The 19,084-nt window shown below is 41.9% G+C and overlaps 2 protein-coding genes and 1 long non-coding RNA gene across 12 annotated transcripts in view; 1 reads left to right on the forward strand and 2 right to left on the reverse strand.

Moving 5' to 3' along the window:
• Positions 1 to 6,572, reverse strand: part of Lypd1 (LY6/PLAUR domain containing 1) — a 37,284-nt gene extending 30,712 nt beyond the window's left edge. The window contains exons 1-3 of one of the 3 annotated variants that reach the window (XM_023561119.2): positions 5,216 to 5,484; positions 5,050 to 5,088; positions 3,614 to 3,751 (exon numbers count right to left, since the gene is read on the reverse strand). In XM_023561119.2, the coding sequence (XP_023416887.1) occupies positions 3,614 to 3,751; positions 5,050 to 5,088; positions 5,216 to 5,276 (238 nt within the window). In that variant the 5' untranslated portion in view covers positions 5,277 to 5,484. Of the gene's footprint in view, positions 1 to 3,613; positions 3,752 to 5,049; positions 5,827 to 6,228 lie in introns of those variants that run through there. The other 2 variants (XM_063259598.1, XM_063259596.1) reach the window with 2 other exon arrangements.
• Positions 5,718 to 19,084, forward strand: part of LOC111754136 (uncharacterized) — a 39,183-nt gene continuing 25,816 nt past the window's right edge. For both annotated transcript variants that reach the window (XR_010050999.1, XR_002788848.2), the window contains exon 1: positions 5,718 to 5,861. This is a non-coding gene — a long non-coding RNA (uncharacterized LOC111754136). The remainder of the gene's footprint in view (positions 5,862 to 19,084) is intronic.
• Nckap5 (NCK associated protein 5) overlaps positions 6,815 to 19,084 on the reverse strand; it is a 949,190-nt gene continuing 936,920 nt past the window's right edge. For all 7 annotated transcript variants that reach the window (XM_063259587.1, XM_023561118.2, XM_063259589.1 and 4 more), the window contains one exon: positions 6,815 to 8,269. In XM_063259587.1, coding sequence (XP_063115657.1) covers positions 7,991 to 8,269 — 279 coding nt within the window. In that variant the 3' untranslated portion in view covers positions 6,815 to 7,990. The remainder of the gene's footprint in view (positions 8,270 to 19,084) is intronic.

Below are 19,084 nucleotides of genomic sequence, written 5' to 3' on the forward strand. Positions count from 1 at the left end.
TCAAGAGGAAAAACTCTAATTACAAGATTGCACTGTCAAACAAATGCAAATTTGCATTCTTTATACCCTGGTTTAAAAATTCATTCTAGAAGACGGAGGCTTCTATTCTGAAATGAAAATCAATATTTGAAATATTTTGTGGAATGCAATGATAAAGAAGAGCAGCAAAAAGAATGTCATTATCAAGGATGCTGGTAAATAGACACTAACCTATTAAGTGCAAAACTGGTGAGGACAAGTCATTAGTTATGCACACATTTAAATTATCAATTAATAAGGACAATGAAAGAAGCTGAACCAAACCTCCCTTCCACCTTCCACGTGTGCCTTATTGTTATTCCAGAAATGGTCAAGGGGAAAAGGAGCAATAGAAAAATAATCTCAGCACCTAATAGGAATACCACTCTGGGGAACAGGTAAAGGTTAGGTTTGAATGTACTTCCCAATTGAAAATTAAATGTACCTGCTGCAAAATTCATAAGAGCTGAGTTTGCAGACAATCCTGAAAGGACTAACTAAAGGCTGGCATACTGCATCGTTGGTACATTTTTTTTTTCCAAGAGAGTATCCCTTCATTACTGCTTAATGTCATACAGGTTTATTTCATTGGAATTTCTTAGTCCATTTAAAGCCCTGACTTTTCTAAATCCATGAAAAATGCCAGTTCACACAGCACTCAGGTTTCAAAAGCCCTAAGTCATAGTCTTTCAATGTTCACATTATTGCCTGTCCAGCCTGTCTGGTAAACTTGAGGGACATGAAAAATTCTCTAAATTCTTAGAACTTTGCCTGTAGTATCTTTTCAGGCAAACTTGGTGGTATATTTCATTATTCCATGAGAGGTTAGGTGGTGATATAAGAAAGATAGTGAGTTACAAAGCAGATTTCAAGTGCTTCTTAGTAACAGTTGGCTGATGGGCTTGGACTAGACATTTAACTTTTTTGGACCTTGTTTTATTACGGTATGATTCAAAAAATGTTTGTCTTGTTCAGCAGTTCTTAACTTAGAGCATCCCATAATACATGGGGTACTTATGAAAGATGCAGGATTAAATATACTTACATAATGAGCTTCACGGTGCGGGGCAGGGATGTGGATTAGAATGAGACCCCAGGAAGATGCCAATGGACACCTTTAACTAGGAACCAGTGGGTCCTTTTAGCTCTAATGCACTGAGTCTCAGTGCAGCATATATTGTTAGCTCTCACTGTGACGCTTTAATACTATCATTTAATATGCATTACTTTCTTCTTCTAGAGATGAGACCTTGACCATGCAATAGAATTAAATACTGAGTGCTTTTAGCATGGGGAAAACAGTCCTCAAAAGAGGATTACCAGATTTCACGAGATACTACATGTAAAGTCCTAGGAAAGAGCTAGATACCCAGGGCACACTCAAATATTAGCTCCTATTACTGTAGTGGTCAAATTTCATCATGCAGTTTAACAGTCATAGTTTTAGGTTTGCTCTTCATTCTTATTGGGAAAAAAAAAAAAAAAAACCCTGATTGCTAACAGTTACATAATCCTAAAACTGAGAAGTGCATTGGAATTATCAACCTTCAGAGATTGCTTTTTGAAGCAAAGGCAATGGCATTTGGCTGTTTTCTCCAGAATTTTGGCTCAGAATTCCTTGTATACATCTAAACCCATTGTCTTTCCCCTTAAAATTGACTTTTTACCTTTGCACTCATCAACCGTTTCATTTTTCAATCATCACACCTGAGATTACGTTGTATTTCCATCTTGCTGTCCTTCTGGCCCCCTGTCTATGGACGGAGGAACCTGGTTTGCAAACAAGGTCCTCGACTTGATCATGCTGATAGAAAAGAGGCAACCTCAGGTCAGGCGCTTACAGATTCCTGTGCTGAAGTTTTCTGCGTATAAAATGGGAAGTATTATGGCTCCTCTGACTTCTTACAGTATGCTTGGAAGGAGAGAATGAAGATGAAAAACAGCACTTTGAAAATGGAGTGTGTGATATGTATCTTAGATACACATGTATGGAGGAAGAAATGTTTCTCAGAAAAGTAACTTTCTGACTAAAATTGGGATCATCTCCTCTCCTTGACCATATCCCAGGCTATAAAATACAATACGCAGGTAAACTGAGAATTCTGAAATTTATAACTAGCCTACAGTACATCTTCATTTAGTGTGACTCTAAATTACTGCTTGGCAGAAAGCTGCAAGTCCTTGAACATACCAATAAAGTGTTCCCAATGATTCAGACTAAAATCACAGCAATTCTGTTGATCGAAGGGCATTTTCTTTTTTGCTCAGATAAAATGCAGGAATAAGACATAAGTACAAGAAAAATCACTTGTGCAAATTATTCATATCCATCTTAGCTTAAGATATTAGTAAATTTTTGTTTGATTCTGCTCTTTTAATAGCACACATTCCATATGCCAAAAACAATGCTTGCTGCTTTTCTTGGGACAAGTTATTCTTGAGAGCAAGTTTCAAACTTCCCAGCAATATGATTATAGTCAAAAAACCACACCCAATAATGGCCTGTGAAAAACAGCTGATAACACACACATCCCAGGACAGGGACAGGCTAGGCTAGGTGCGCTAGTGGATGTGCTCCCCAAATGACCAGCCGGTTAGCAGCAAGGCATTTGTTGGTGCTTCTTGAGAGGAAAATACTCTCCCCCAGGCACTAACTTTAAACCTAGTGATCTTGCATTGATTTTCCAGTTGGTTAAGGAAAGCACCACAACAGTTCTATTCACTTCATGGGGTTGTAAGCAGTTCATGGAACTAAAGAACAAGGCTTTGGTTTTTTTTTTTAATAGAATTCATCACATGATGCTATTTTATATATTTTCAATAGTTTTTAAATGGCAAAATCTATTCATGAGCTTGACTTTGCTGTTGAAGCAAGCGCTTCACAAATTTTTTTAAACTTCAGTTACTTGTTGGGGGGATATTTTGAAGTCTGGTAAGGGGAACTAAAGGTTCCATCTCCAAGAAGGTTCTTGTTAGAGTGAGGTCTGCCCCTCATAAACCCCCTCCTTTCCTTGCATAATGCCCAGGGTCTCTGCTCAGTCAGCTAAACCAGCAGAGCAGGGAATAACATTCTTTTGAAAGATCTTGGCAATTTGTGCCTGGAATTTGATGCATTAGTTCTAAAATTAAATAAAGATCCTATAGTTCCTTCAGAGAAATATGGTGTGGCTCTATGACAAAACACATTTTTCAAGCTCTGATCTCTGGGAACTTCAACTAGCTCCATATTTCAGGCTGACATGGCTCACAGGCTACTGTCTAGTGTCCTAAGCCATGGCTGGTTATCCATATATCTTCCACTCTCTGATCAGCTTTTAGTTCAAGGAAGAGAGGGGAGTAAATAAAAAGAATCACTGATTCAAACACACTGCCTCTCCTAACTCCCTTGGGGAGAAGCCCTAGTCATTAACTGTAATGAGATTAAAGTAACTTGGAACTCTTCATTCTCCCAGTACTATAAAAGTAAATCTGCAATAACCACTGTATAAGTGCTTTAAATCACAGTCAGTCCCCGCTTCTGTAATACAAGGGCCCCCTCACTCTCACCTCAGAGGCCTGGCTGAAGGGTGCAGGGGAAGAATTGCTGGGCTCTTACCCGCGCTTTGCTCCATCACTTCTTTCTGACACATATCTTGAACGTTCACCGTGCAATTCACGATGAACTCAGGGGAAGAGCAGTCGTTGTTCAGCTGGAATTCCTCACACTGGTAGCACTGGATTTGCAGCGCAAAGCCTGCAGGACACACACAGTCTGATTCAGATCCGATGGGCGTGGAAGCCCACCCCTGACACCTCCATGGGTTTTCGGCTCCCAGTCTCAGGATGTTTGGGCACCTGTACTCCTGAAACTCTAGGCAAGTATGGATGTGGCTGAAGCTGGTAATGGGCAGCGCGGGTACCAAAGATTCTGCAGGATAAAGTGGAATTGAGCCCAAGGAACCCTAAATCCCTGTTCTAGACACAAAGAGCTCATCCAACACCTCTGCCAGCCTTTATCCAAAGAAGTTTAAAGGAGGGGGATAGGGTGCAAACCCAGCAGCAAAGTAGCGTTTAAGACAAGCATCAGCTGAAGTCTATGCCAAAGGATTTGCCTAATTGCTAATTGGTTACAAATTACTTAATTACTATTTTGGCACCGTTCGTGATTGCATTCGCAGACACCCTTTCAGTTTTATTTTTGAAGTCAGGGTTCCTAAGCTTTGGTTCTGAGGCTTCCTGCGCAACCATGCGCGGAGCAAGGGAAGAGGTTCTGCACACCAAGTGCTATTGCAGCCTAAGTGCTTGGGCTCAGCGACCTCTCCCGGACCGTTCTCCCCGCCACAGGGTAGGGTGCAGCGGGTAAGAGGGGTTGCGTATATGTGTGTGCTTGCTCCGCAGACCGCGATACTACAGCCCCTTCCGCGCTTTTCAGAGCAATCTTTGGCTCGGTCCGCGGCGGGGTTCCCAGCTCTGCAGAGCTCACTCCGGACTGGATAGGCAAAGACGGAGCCAGATACTGGCCCTTTATATCCCTTCAGTCCGGCTGCTTGGTCTGCGCGCTTCATCCAGATCTGCCAGCGCTTCCGCAGCCTGGTGTGACCACTCCTCCTCGCCCCACCATACAGCACTCCAGGCTCCGCGATCCAGCCCTGGCGCGGCCCGGCACCGAGCGGCCCAGGGCTTCGCTCACCTGTCGGCGCTGTTGCTCCCACGGGTTGCCAGAGACGCTTGACAACTTGGTGAGGTTTAGAAATGTCGCACCTTCTCTCTCGCCAAGCTACTGCGAGGCTCAGATCCTCCCTCCTCCCCAGCCCAGTTTCTACCGACAGTAGCCGGAGCAGCTGCAGCAGGAGTCGCACAAATCCGCCGCTCCCCGCTGTCCTCCTGCAGCGCGGGACTTGGAGACTTTCCCAGTCTGGCGCCTCAGGGCGCCTGGCGCCTCCGCCAAACTCCCGCTGGGCAATCCCTGCGCTACGCTGGCCCGGGAGCGAACGCCACGGGGTAGAGCGGGTGTCTGCGCCTGGAAGGGCTGCGGCCCTCGGGTCCTCTTACCTGGAAGCAAGAACAATCCGCAGAAAGTTGCGGCGATGCCGAGGACCCACATCCTCCCGGAGCCGCGGGGCAGGGAGCGGGCAGGCGCATCAGAGGCGGCGAGCGCAGCGGAGGCTGCCCGGGCCGCAGCGGCTGTGGCTGCTGGGGTTTCTGGGGCTCGCGCCGATGCCGCCCAGGCGACGGCCGCCGGCGAGAGGAGCCGCAGGTGTCGCCCTCGGCGCCCGCATCGCCCGCGCCGGGGCTCGCGGCTGCCGCCCGGGTGCTCGCTCCTCTCGGTCGTTCTCCCGGGCCACGCGCGGCGGCGCCTCTGGAGTTGGCGCTGAAGCTGAAGAACTACGGGCGATTCCGAGCACCCAAAAAAGTCTCGCCTCTTCTCCCCCTCCCACGCCACGCACCACGTGACGGCTGCCGAGTTGGGGTGGGGGTGGCAGGCGGGGAAAGGCTGGCACCGTCGAAGTCCCCACCCCCTTCCCTCCGCTGATTCTGGGAGCCGAGCCCTCCGCCCAGGGGTCGGGGAAGTGGTTGAGGAAGCGTCCGGGGAGACGCAGCAGGTGCCTGGGGACCGGTGGGCGCCAACTGGGGGCCCGCGTAGCCAGGGGCGGGCCGGGCCTCGCACGCGCTCTGCTCCCGTTGCAGATAGCGAGCACCCCAGCACAGGGTCTGGCCGGCCCATCGCAGCTCAGGGGCCTCTGGGCGACTCTTGGCGGTGTGGGAAGCGTGTGCCCGCGCACCTGGCAAAGTTGCACACCCGCAAGCTCCCTGGGTGTCCCGAGCTGCGGCGCGACCACCTCCTCCGAGAGGGTCTCGGACCGGTGAGTACCGGGCCCGGCCTCCGCAGGATGGGTGGGAGTGCGGTAGGGACCCTGACCCTCACGCGGGTCCCCGCCACCCTCTTCCCCCCACCCCCGTGCGCGCACCAGTGCAGAGGGCACTGACAGCCCTGTTGCCCTGCCGGGAGGTGCGCCCTTGGACCACCCTTAGGAGCTCCCGGGAGTAAGCAAATCCCGCGAAGAGGGCTGCCCTCCTCCTCTCTTCCCTCCAGAGGAGGGGCGGCCTTCATCTGGGCCCCAAAGGCCACGGGTTACTGCGCAAGGCACCGTCCCTGCCCAGGACCTGGACGCTGGCTCTTTCCCCCACCCCACCCTAAATTCCTCTTCGCCACTTCCAGGTGACACCCACCTTGCGTATTCCCAGGACGTCTCTGCTTTTCGCCTTCCCAGCGGAGCTTTGCAGCAGGTGGTGCCCGCGCCCGCGCCCCGCCTGCGCTCATGTGTGCCCCCACCCTCAATGCTGCGCGTTCCCACCCGTGGCCTCGAATCCCCGGGGAGCATCCATTTCCGTGGAAATAGCCCCGTAAGCCTCGCCCCTTTTCTTCCTCCTTGTGGGGAAGCTCTCACAGCTGGGAAGCAGGTCATTTACTTCCCCATCCTGCCTGCCAGGAGAGCAGGTCTGGAAATGGGCATAAATGACTTCCCTGTAATTCCTTTGCAGAGATCCTTCCGTATCTGCCTCGGGCTCCTTCTCTGCCTTTGCACCCCCCCCCCTTTCTTTTTTAGTTGGTTAACCCCTCCGGGAGGCTGATACGCTCTGGCTCCGACCTTACTAGCTCACTGCAGGCTCTGCCCTCACAATTGGCTGAATTATAATCATGGGAGCAAAAGGGCCAGTTTCTTCTTGGGAAAGCTGTCCTTGGAGCACACGTGAATCACAACCCATACAACCAGGTGGGCTTGAGGGTTCTTGAGCAAGTTCTTGTCAGCATATAGAGGGTACAATGGTGATAGGACTTTATTCAGAAATGAAACAAAAGGATTTTTAAAAGCCTGAAAGACAAAGACAGTTTACATAATTTTCATTTAGGGTAACAAAATTCAAATACAACAAATTGCACAAATCAACAAAATAACACTGATCATACAATATTCTTTAAAGAAACAGTGTTGTGCTAAAGTAACCAAGTAGATCCTATTGTACCTAGTTTACAAGCTCCTGTACAAAAGCAATTATAAATAGTTCACATCTAGAAAAAATACATGTAACCTTTAAAATAGAATTTATCCTTACATATAAACACTTTGTAGAAAAAGGAATATTAAAAGTAAGAAATTTCCATAGCACCAACCATTGATTTTGTTACAAAGCGAACATAGCACATAGGAATTTGCTTTCATTTCTAGAGTACTCAGATTGTGATTTTTAAAAGTAGGAAGAGGAAAACCAACAGTATAGAGAGTCAGAATCACTGAGTAGAAGAGGATGTAAGGCAGAGTCTAGAGGAAACTATTGGAAATAGGGTTAGGTTGCTTCAGGACACAGGGTCACATTTCCCAGTGTCCACACTGCATTTTTCAGTGAAAGCAAAATTATTATTAAAACTTGAATCTCTCAGGCAACAATTCTGAAACTGCACTGCAATTAAAAACATCTAACAAAATGAGATTGTGAGATGGAGATGATCATGAACTCTCTGGCTTTTCCGCAGGCTGTTTTAGGTTTACAGAGCATACCCACAAATGTGTTGAGGACTAGGACAATGAACTTCACAAAATCTTTAGTTGGAATTTTAAAAAATACACATTACTGGCCCTTCTAAGACTCAGTACCTCATTTCAAGAGCATGGCACAGACTCCTTTTATTGCTATCTTTTTCTTTCCTACAAATATAATTTCTCTTTCAAAAAATTTACAACTTCTATACAAGTATTTTAAAAAGTGCAAAATTACGAATTCTGTGTGTTTACTTTTAATCCTCTTGAAACACAATGGATTCGGTCTTTATTGCCCTGTCAGAGAAATAAGTCCTGGTGGGTTGCCTGCTGTGTACTCCACAAGGTAGGTGAAGTATTGCAATCCTTTATGGCTAACAGCTGTACCCTGCCACCCCGCCCTGCTTTCCTTTTATAAGTGCTCTATTCCCAGCTCTGAGGGGGTGAAAAGTCCTTTATACGTCATTTGAACCTTGACTTGCACAAGAAGAAAAGCTGTCATATAAAGAATCACTCAAAGATTCCAAATTGTCTACCCCAGGTTTCTCCGAGCTACTAAAAGATGCCTCTTCATTTTTCTCTCTTTCTTCCTTTTGTCCTTCAACCTTGCTCAGGGAGGTCTCTTTTTCTAATAAAATCACAGTATTGCTGTTAAATTTATTGAACGACTCAAGGGAAATTTTAGATAATCTATTCTCAGGATCTTCTTTTGTTTCTTCAACTTGTTTCAATTTCTGCAATAAAAAGAGGGAAATATTAGAAACATATTTCTTTGGAAAATCAAGTTATCCTATCCAATATTCAATTATTATCTGTATAAAGTGTAGTTTAAAAGGATAGAGAGAACCTGCAAGTCTTTAATGATCTTCCAGTACAATTAAATGTAATAATAAAGTTAATTTTAGAGATAAATCAAGACTTTAATCATTTTACCAAGACAAATAGGTCCCAATTTACAAACCAGTTAAGTGTCATTTAAAGTTTCATTTAATTTCATTTTAAATGGATCCATTTGAAATTTATTCAAGTGAAGTGCCTTATTTTTCTTAATTGAAGTTTCAAATGCTTCTGTTTCCTTGCTAAGTATTAGTTGTACTTTTTCTAAATATAGAGATTCAGTTTTAGCCAGAAGTTACAATAATTTGCAAAAAAAGGTGTGTGTTGGGGGAGGCAAAAATCCCTTAAATTGCCATAAAATTTAAATGCATATTAAACTTGGCAGCGGCATTGTCATGTTTGCACTTTTTCCCTTTATGGGGCTTAAGATTATTGAGAGAGATCTCTGGGTCTTTAGCTGTGGTTTTCAGAAGGCCCAAATGTGTAAAAACAGGTCTGTTTGTTTAGTAACTTGCACTGTCCAGCAAGTTCTAGTAATATACCAGGTTATACTGGGGTATTTATAGGATGCCACTAGCACCCTCTAGCACTGTATAAAACACTGCAGCCATGCTCAGTCATCATGCCGTGTAAACATGCCTCTGTTCAGTTGCTCAAGTGCCTGACGGGGCTGGCACGAGGACAAAGGGAGACAGAGAGGCAGAAAACTGTGAGAAGACAGAAAACAGGATCTGAATTTCAATCTGTCCCATGCTCTTACTCTGCTAAACTGTGTTGCTATAAATAAAGGGGCAAAATAGTGTACTTTCATGTTGTTTACCAAATCTTTCATTTAAATGAGACCAATGTCAAAACTTTTCTGACACATAGTTCTGCTTCCCAAACTGCCCCCAGCCTACATGATTATGGTGGACTAAAAAGCATGCAGTGAGGAAACTGAGTTTCTATGGGGGCAAATGGATGCAGCCAAGAAATGGATTCTCCCAGCAAATGAGAGGAAAAAACAAGATGGTGGTAGGCGGCTGCTGGGTCCCAAGAGGGAGTGCAGGCAGTGTTTCTCTGCCATGGGTAGTGGTGACATTCAGTCTTGAACTAGTGGCTCCTTCAGCATAGTACTAGCATGCAGGCCCATTTCTCAAGAGTTCAGTTTCAATCTCAGATGCCTACCTTGAATCCACGGTGGGGCTAAGCAATAAATTCCTGGCTGATTACAGACTAGTGATTCTCCATGCGAGAGCTCCTTTTTTATGTTATGTCAATTTTTAGCATTCTTTTCCCCCAAACAATTATAGAGAATAGTATTAAAAAATACATGATGAACAGGAAATGATTTGAGAAAGTAAAAGTTTACCTACATTTACCAAAGTTTCACTGTACATTTACATTTACATACAGAAAGGGCATTCAGTGCAATTTTCTCTTCCCTTGGATGTCTTAGTTCTTTTCTTTCAAAAACTACATGCATTTTGTGCCTATTTCTAGTCTCTATAGATCTCAAATTATTAAACACATATTTAGAGCCACTACCGCAAAACAGAAAGGTTTGAGTACTGAGACTACACAGCTGATTAAAAGTGTTTCCTATAGGAGATATTGGCAACCTTCCCTTGGCTGTGGCAGTGTGTGGCAGTGGGATCCTTCTTCAGGTGATAAGATACACCTGTACTCCAGTGTTAACTAAAGTTTAGAAATAAAGTACAATAGGTCCCTGGTATATAAAAGGTGCTCAATAAATTTAAGATAGGATTCTTATTGTAGGACATTATTTCTCAAAATTTATTCCCCAGAGCAGCAATAGCATCAACATCATCAAGGAGCTTGTTTGAAATGCAAACAGACCTACTACATCAGAAACTCTCAGACCCCTCATTTGTTTTTATCGGTACCGGGGATCTAACTCACGACCGCACGCTTGCAAGGCAGGTGTTTATGCTGCTGAGCTAAATCCCCAGCCCTAGACCCTCCCATTTTTAACAAGCTTACAGAATGGTTCTGATGGACACCAAAACTGAAAACCACTAGACTAGAAGAATTTGTAGTCTTTGAGCATGAACAGATAAAATGTATAATTTGGGCCAGCATAGAGTTGATACCTGTAATCCCAGTACTCTGGGAGATTGAGGCAGAAAGACAGCAAGTTTGATCCCAGTCTGGGCAATTGAGTGACTCAGGGAGACTCTGTCTCAAAAAACAAAATAAAAAGGCGCAGGGATCCAGCTCAGTGTAAAGGTCTCTATTACCACAAACATAAACACAGAAGAAGAATTCTGTGTATAAAGGTTGACGTGAGGAAAATTTAAAACTTCCACTGTTAATGGGTCAGTACCTCACCTACTCGAAGGGTTTCAAACTTGAAGGGTGAACTTGTCAGTTAAATATAGCATAGCACTACCTGGGCCAGCGAAGTTACGAAAATGAATGACCTCTAATAAGAAAAACATGGTCATCTCAGGCACCCTTTTGTTTTCACAGTTTGGGTGAAATGTGAATCTCTTGGCTCTAAGAGCAACACTAGTGCAAATGACAAAAAGGGCCAAATGATGTTCAACTTCAGGTTAGAGAGCTCAGGAGTACATCATGTATTTAAAGGCAGCAACATTAGTTCAGTTTAAAAATTTCCTGAGTTTTGAGTATTAGTTCACATTAAACAAACAAACAAACAAAAAAAAAAAAACCCACAATCTGCATGTCAGCTTGTAGTCTTTATTGTCTCAGTTTTTTCTGTTTTCATGTACCAGTGACTGAGCCCAGGGCCTTCACATTGAGCTCCATTCCCAGTCCTTGTCATTTTTGGTTTTGTGACAGGGTTCCCCCGCCCTGCCGAGTTGCTGTTTACATTACCCAGGCAGGGCTCAAACTTGCAATCTTCCTTCCATAGCCTCTCAGAGAGCTTGGGTTACAGGCATGTATCCTCATGCTCAGATTGAATTTCTGAGCTCTGGATCGGGTATTACGCTTTATTGTATGTTCTACTGGTCACCCTACCCCTACCTTTTTTCTCCCTAAAGCTGAGCCCAATATTAAATAGTCAGTAGGTTCTACAAGAAAACTTCCTTTAGCCTCAGAAGAGTCTGCAGTGGGGTTTGGGTTTTCCAGTAAGGCACTAAGTAGTCTCCTTTCCTGGCCTTCTAGGAACTGGCCTCAATCTTGCCTTGTCAGATGTTAGGTATATTTAAACTTTCGAAGTCACATTAAATGTAAAACAGAAGGAAGGATTGCAGTCAAACAGTAATGCATTAATGATCTATCTGGCAAACTGTCACAAAACAGTGCAGGACAGTTACAGTTGTTTTGCAAACTAATCATGTAAGAACAATTCCTATTTTACTATGTGGCTGTTCAGGTGCAGACAATAGTTTATAGAGCTATCTGTTCGCAAGCCTGCAGCACTTCCATAGGGCAGAAGCTGCTGAGGCTGGGGCAAGGTATATAACTTGTGCAAGGCTTTTAGCAGTACTTGGTGAAGTTTAGATTTAGACCCAGGATCTGCTAGTAGAGCCCAACTTTGTAGTTGTCACCTTGGAAAAGTGGTTAACAACTATTAGCAGTATCTTTAAAGGTAGCATCTGAAGTAATTCCAGCAGAAAACAATAATGACAAACTCAGTAAACATTCACGCTTAACAAACATTGTGTTGGCTCCAAAAAATATCATGTCCTTTATATGCTTACACCAGAACTAAAATCACTTCAGTTGTCACCTATAGGTGGCAACAGTTGTATGAATGACTTTTTGGTGGGGCTTTTGATTGCACTTGGGAGCAAAAATAAGGGTAAACAGGCAATATGAAAATATATTTTCAAGTTCAAAATAAGTAGCTTTACATATTTTTACAGTATTTTCCTGTCTTTAGTGGAACCACAAAATTATTAATGATAGCTCAGAAGTAGTAGATAGTGATATATTGAGAAATTTTTTGAGAATTACAACTTAACTAATTTAATTTCTTGTTGTTCAACAATCAGTCATTTACCAAACCCATTTAGTAATGGACCAGTTTTTTGTAAAGTAGTCTTGTGATTTTGATTCTCACAGGAAGTTTCATAAAAGCGTGTGCTTTTCCGAAGATTTTGAAGGATAAATAAGACTAAGACATACAATAAGGTAGAGGGAGGGCATTTCGGTAGTATGCCCCTCTGCCTCTGTACACTACTCTGTACCTACCTCAGGACCAGCATATGCCCAGACAGTCCCTTGTGCTTTTTAGATTCTGTAGTGGAGAGACTCATTGCACAGACAGAAACCCAGAGGATGCCCATTCCAAGAGGTTCTGAGAAACACATCTAGACTCAGGCAAGTACTGTGTTAGTCCAGTGTTTGATACATAAATAGCTCGTATTTCCAAACAGCTTTCCCATGTATCGGCTCACTGTGCTCTCACATCACTCTGGAAGGTGAGGGAGTCTGGGGCCAGTTATACTTTACATGGATTTTTATGGAACCTGTCATTCATACAAATTCAAGTTCAAGTGAAATTAGACCTGGAAACTTAGATTCTTTATATTTAACATGGAAATACTATGTTTCTCACAGTCAACGGTAATCACGGGCTATAGATTTTGACAGCAATATCACGAAAGCTGAAAGGTTCAATCAGGAGGAGTTATGATAAAGACGACAAGAATACATAAAATGATACACAAAATCTCAGTGATAAACCAGCAAAACATAGATGCAAGATGGTGTCACTTTCACAGAGATGTATGCTGCACACACATAGAAACCTTCATTCATAACTGGGGAGAAACAAGAAATTTATGGAATAGTGCAATCAATTATTGTTCTGTGATGAAGGCCACTTTCATTATTTAAAGCATGTTTCCATCTGTTGATTATATCTTAAAAATATTGGCTACTGTATCGAATATACCTTGAAAAATATTGGTTAAAGTATCTAAGGGTCAGGAAGTGATTTCAGTCTGCTTGGGAAATTCAAACCCAGCATCATTCCTCAGCTGGGCACTAGAACAATGACTAGAGCTCCTAGGCCAAATGCATGTAAATAGGACCTTAATCAACATGACTTTCAAGTTCTCTATTGCTACTGAGATTATCTGCCAATCACTTCAAGAAGATATGTGATAGGAAAAGAGATACACTTACAAAGAGTTTTTACTAGCTCTCAGGTTTGTGGTTGAATGTATTGCATAAATTGGCTCATTTAATGTTGACAGCAACCCCATGGGACAGCACTAATATCACATTCTATAAATGGGAAAGTGGATATAGTCATCCACTACAATGGCTAGTAAGTTCAGAAGGCAAGAGTTAAGTAGAATAGCCTGACTACAAAACTGGGGATCTTCCTCAGTACATATTACAACAGGTATTTGGAAACTTGTGTGCAATTCCTTGCGTTGTGCTGATTAGCTGTGTGACCCTCTGAAACTTAGCTTCTTTACATGAAAGTTCTTGAATCTTCCCCCTCCGTAAAACTCTGTGACTCTAAAATATTCCTGATTGGGTGTCTTCTTTGCATCTATTAGTGGAAATGGAGATGGCACAGTAACCAACCCTAACATTCCTCTTCTCCACCTTAATTCTCAGTGACTTGAAAAATAAAAGACAAAGACTGACTGGAAGCAAAAATATCAACTTTATTATTGATGAAGTCAAAATTGGAAGATGAGGTTTTTATCTCAAAGGAATGGGTTTCCTAACATTGGTCTTAATGAACAGACAAGCTCAGAATAGCCCTGGGCTGGGGAACAAGTGTCTTACCATAAAACCTATGGGAGAAAGGGACAGAACAGAGTACATGATTCTGACAGCTAGCCTGACTCCAGAGAGACATGGGAAGAGCCAAAGGTAGACTATGCATGGCTGGCTCCTTTTCTCAACTTGCTAATTAAACAAGTCACTCTTCTGTCCCTTGAATAATGGATCAGGGGGCTCAGACATAACAGGTCAGGAATGTTATCCTAGGGAGCTCTTGTGCCTGGAAAAACACAATTTGGAAGATGTGGGGGACAGGACAGTTTTCACTTGGGATCAGGTAAGTCAAACAGAGGAGACAGTCTAACTCAGGGCTTTGCCTTGATGTTGAAGTTGAGATTTACTCCAACTCTTTTCTGAGGAGCAAATCTTGAGCTCTGGGAAGATAGATTCAGGGCAGACTTCTGTGTTATGTGCTTGTTGTGAGGATGGGGAGGAGGAATTTTAATCCAGGGTCTCTGAGATGAAGATTGTACATGTGACATTTGCTGGGTGTACTCAACCTCAAGGGAAAAGATGCAACTGAAGTCATTTTTTGCAGAGATACTAGATAATCTCTTCCCTAATGCCTCCACTTACTGCATTCCTGGCGGAGCTACTTTCTGAATGAGACATGAAAATAGATAGAATGACCTTTGGTGAGCTCTAGAGACCCCTCACACCTTTCTCAAAAGTTGTGGTATTAACCTTGTTAACCTGGTCAGATTCCAAGTTGGATAATTACTTTCTCTCAGTGCTCGGTTCCATTACCTCAACTGGACACATTACTCTTCACTTGCCCTTCTGAAAAATTAATGTGACGCATCGTAATAGAGAACCACTCTTTCCATCCAACCGCAAGCAGGGAGATGTGAGTTGGCACTTGGGGGCACTCTATTTTCTAACTGGGGTCTTAGCAATTCTTCAGTGTCTCCAGGGCAAACTGGTTTTATTAAGTGAAAAGAGTAATTTCCAGTGGAGACGCGCTTTTATGACCATATTAACTGTATCGCTGTCTTTTACCATGATCAATTGCTTTCAATGTCCTCTGCCAGAACCCCTGAATCCAGAGAAAAAAAAGATGAGTTTACTTTCTGGGAAAAAGAAAAAAGAAAGCAGACAGAAGCTCAACAGGAAACTAAGGGTTGCTAGAAAACAGTGTATCTCGCACCAAGTTAAAGAACATACTTTGGGGATAATAGTGACCATAAAGATATTTAAAGACCAAATCAAAAGGACTCAAGGAAAGAGAAGTTATTTTATTGAAAAGATGAGAAGTGTTTTCTGTATATGAAATATATAGGAAGATGTGGGGCTATGTCTCCTCAAGAGGGAAGAAAAATCGCAAACTTCACTTACAGCAGAGAAAGACATTTGGGAACAGAAACGGCATAATGAAAAAATGATGTTTGGGTAAAACTGTTATATGAATATTCAAAGGACATTTGTCATGTCTTCAGACTCTGATATAAGTGTTATCACCGGAAATGCTCATTTGAAAACTGTATTTCACCCTATCTGCTGGATAGATGTATAAACTTAATTTAAAATGCAGTCTGATCACCTTTAGTGACGTAACATGTTTCATGCATTTTGGTCAATTTCTCCAAAAGTCAAATATGTAATACTTTATAGTGACCTGGAACTGGGCAAACAACACAACTCAGTGATGCAGCATGTGTAAGTAGCGTAACTGAGGGGAGCAAAGTGGGACATGCTTCTCTGTGTTAGGTTTCTTTTTCTTTTCTACCATAGACATATTAACTAAGAATTTTATTCAGGAGTGGAAACTGAGCAAGTCTTGATATAGGAACTTCTAAATAAGCTTTTGTCTGGCTTACACATCAAAGTATTTGTTCACTGAAATGAACTTTGTTAGAGGAAAATAGAGCATAAAAAAAGAGCTGTGTATTCTAATACCACAGAGCTAGGTTTTATTTTGGAGTAATAGATTTCTGGTTGCTTTTTCAAGAAAAATAAAAACACATGCTTGCTTCGATGAGGTGATTTAAAAAAAAAAAAACAAAGCTTAACCTATTTTTTTTCCCTATGGAAGGTTTCCTTCCAAAAGAAAAATTCCTGATATCATGAAAATGGTCAGCCATGTATTGTAGTGCACTTGTAAACCCAGTACTCTGGAAGGCGGAGGCAAGTTCAATCCTAGCCTGGGGAACTTAACAATTTAATGAGACCCTATCTCAAAATTAAACAAAGCAGGGTGGTATGTAGCTCAGTGTGAAGGCACTAGGTTTAATTCTAATACAGAAAAAAAAAAAAGGGAGGAGAAAGGAGAGAATTTCTATTATAATGCATGCTATGAGTACCAAAACAAGGAAAGACATTTCATGTTATCCAATAACTTTTGATAACTAATCTAGAATAACTTCTACCTGTACGAGTCACAGTGCATCAACGCATCCAGTCTATTACACATTTTGCAGTAGCTACAGAATCAAAATGGGGTTGTAGTTAAAGGGCATCCAGGATCTCCACTGGCCACTCAGCATTTATATATATTATTACTGTGTCCTACATGGCCTTCTAGACACTGGATACACAGGGATGTATGACACAAAATCACTGTTCACATGGAATACATAAGGATGTTGTCATGTGAAGTAAATACAGTATATATTGTATATATTACAGAACATACTGTAATATGTTACAGAACATATATTACAGAAATACTGTATATATTACAGAACAAAGCTGCAGATGTATCAGAAGATAAGTCTCTGAAAATTGCCTCATTGAATTAGAATAGTCTACCCAGGCTGCTTTTTGTTCTGATGGCGTTTAGACCGCAGATATTCTAGATTTATTGTTTTGAGAAATCTCTATCTGATTTCCTTAGTGGTTGTACTAGTTTATATTCCCTCCAAAAATGCAGAAGGGTCCTTTTTCTCCCACATCCTTACCAACACTTGTTATTATTTGATTTCTTAAAAATAGCCAGTCCTTTGGGGGTAAGATGTTATTTTAATTTGCATTTCTCTAGTGTCCAGTGATGTTGAGCATTTCTTTATGTGTTTATTGATCATTTTTACTTCTTCTGTGAAGTGTCTGTTTATGTCATTTGCCCATGTTTTAAAATTATTCTAAGTATCAGTCCTCTGCTTAGGAACAACTGGCAAAACTAGAACAAGAAATTCCATTTGACCCAGCTATTCTGCTTCTAGATATCTTCCTGAAAGAGTAGGAGAAACCATATTACAATAATACATGCACACCCACATTTATAGTAGCACAATTCATAATAGCTAAATTTTGGGAGCAGTATATATCTATCAGTAGATCAATGGATAAAGGAAAATGGTATTTATATACAATGGAGTATTACTTTGTCATCAAGAAAGATAAACTTTAGTTATTTGTAGGAAAATGGATCTACCTTGAGACTATAATGTGAAGTAAATCAGACATACAAGTTTAAGTATCGCAAAGTTACTCATATGAAAAATTTAGATTATAAATGAAGAGCAATATAAAAGATAGATATAGGAAGTATGGAGGTAGATCTTTCTCAAATGGTAGGGGCATCAAGAGGTGGAGAGAAGGGGGAATGAAAAAATGAATTAAGATGCATTATATACATGTATCAACTACATAAGGGATGTAAACATTATATATTATGAACATGTGCTAATAAAAATTTAAAAATAAACAGTCATGGTGATGTTAGGGAAAAAAGAACATAAATATTCCATCAATCTCAATGCATGTGTCTACTCCCAATCCTATTTTAAAAATAATTCAAAAATTTCCTAAAGTATCTTTGATATTTTTAGTCTATAACATCATCCAGGCAGGGTTTTTCATGGGTTAATTACTTAAATTTACACTCTCCTTGCTGAGTAGTGTCTGTGATTAGTTTATTGCCTAGCTCTGGAACTGACAGTGTGAATGCTGTACCTGCCCAGTAGCAGTAGTTGGCATATAATTTAAAGGAGGGAAGAAAGCATGCTTTTCCCTTTTGCTTTTGTCACTTCTGGCATCTCTTGCAGCCACCATGTTGCCTCTCAGCCAAGCCACTCTGCCTTGGAGTCAGCTGAGTATGGACTAAAACCTCCAAAAACTGTAATCTAAATAAATGTTTCCTTCCTTCACTCTGGGCATCAAGTAATTTTGTCTCAGCAATGAGAAAAAAGTAACCAAGACATACCCATTCTATTGTATAAGCTTTTTTCCTATCAATGTCCCTTGTTTTCAACTAAATTCAAACTTCTGGAGGCTATAGACTGGATTTTATTATGCTTTCTCAGATCCTACCACGGTGTGCACTTAAGAGGCTCAATAATCTTGTCATTATTCAATCTGACTTCACAATATTCCTTCTAAAATTCATACACCCAATCCAGAGTTCATCAGTGTCTGTTTTTCTATGAAGAAGAGATGCATATAGCAAGAAGATTTTAGATGTTCAGCTGTTTTGTGATAACATAGCTGTGCTTCTATTCCTGGACTTACTAGCCATGGCAGATGCTGAGGGTTCTAGGTTAGTATCAAGAAGCAGGATTAGATTAATAGATATTGTACTGGCAAATGCACTGTCTTCGCTGTCATGTGAACCCATGTCGTACTGCCCATGGTTGGGTAGCCTGCTCTGAGCATATCGGGGGTCTTCTCCTGTCCCTCCAGGTGGGCTTGGACAGTATTTGGATGAGGAAACAACTGGCAGCACTTTGTGGAAATCTGGAGCAACAAATTCGTACAAATTCCTCAGGGGCAAATGTTATTGAAAAGAACAAGTCTACGCTAGATGGTTCACATGTTGGCTCTACCCTTTTGTTAAATGCTTCCTGCATCCAGAAAACTGTCTTACCTGCCCTGTGCTTGTCCCAGGCAATTTCATCATTTTCTCAGTCTTATCAATTTTAGGCAAGGGAAAACTTGGTATATGTGTCTTGGTGCTTCCAAGTGAAAGTATAAAATACTACACGGATGACATTCTTACAGGAAGAAATAAGGTTGATCTAAAAATATTATTGGGTGTGAAAACAAAGTATTAAACTGTA

This window comes from Cavia porcellus, unplaced genomic scaffold (assembly GCF_034190915.1).
Source record: "Cavia porcellus strain 051 isolate PalLab524CR breed Dunkin Hartley unplaced genomic scaffold, mCavPor4.1 scaffold_12, whole genome shotgun sequence".
In the NCBI taxonomy this organism is placed as follows: domain Eukaryota; kingdom Metazoa; phylum Chordata; class Mammalia; order Rodentia; family Caviidae; genus Cavia; species Cavia porcellus.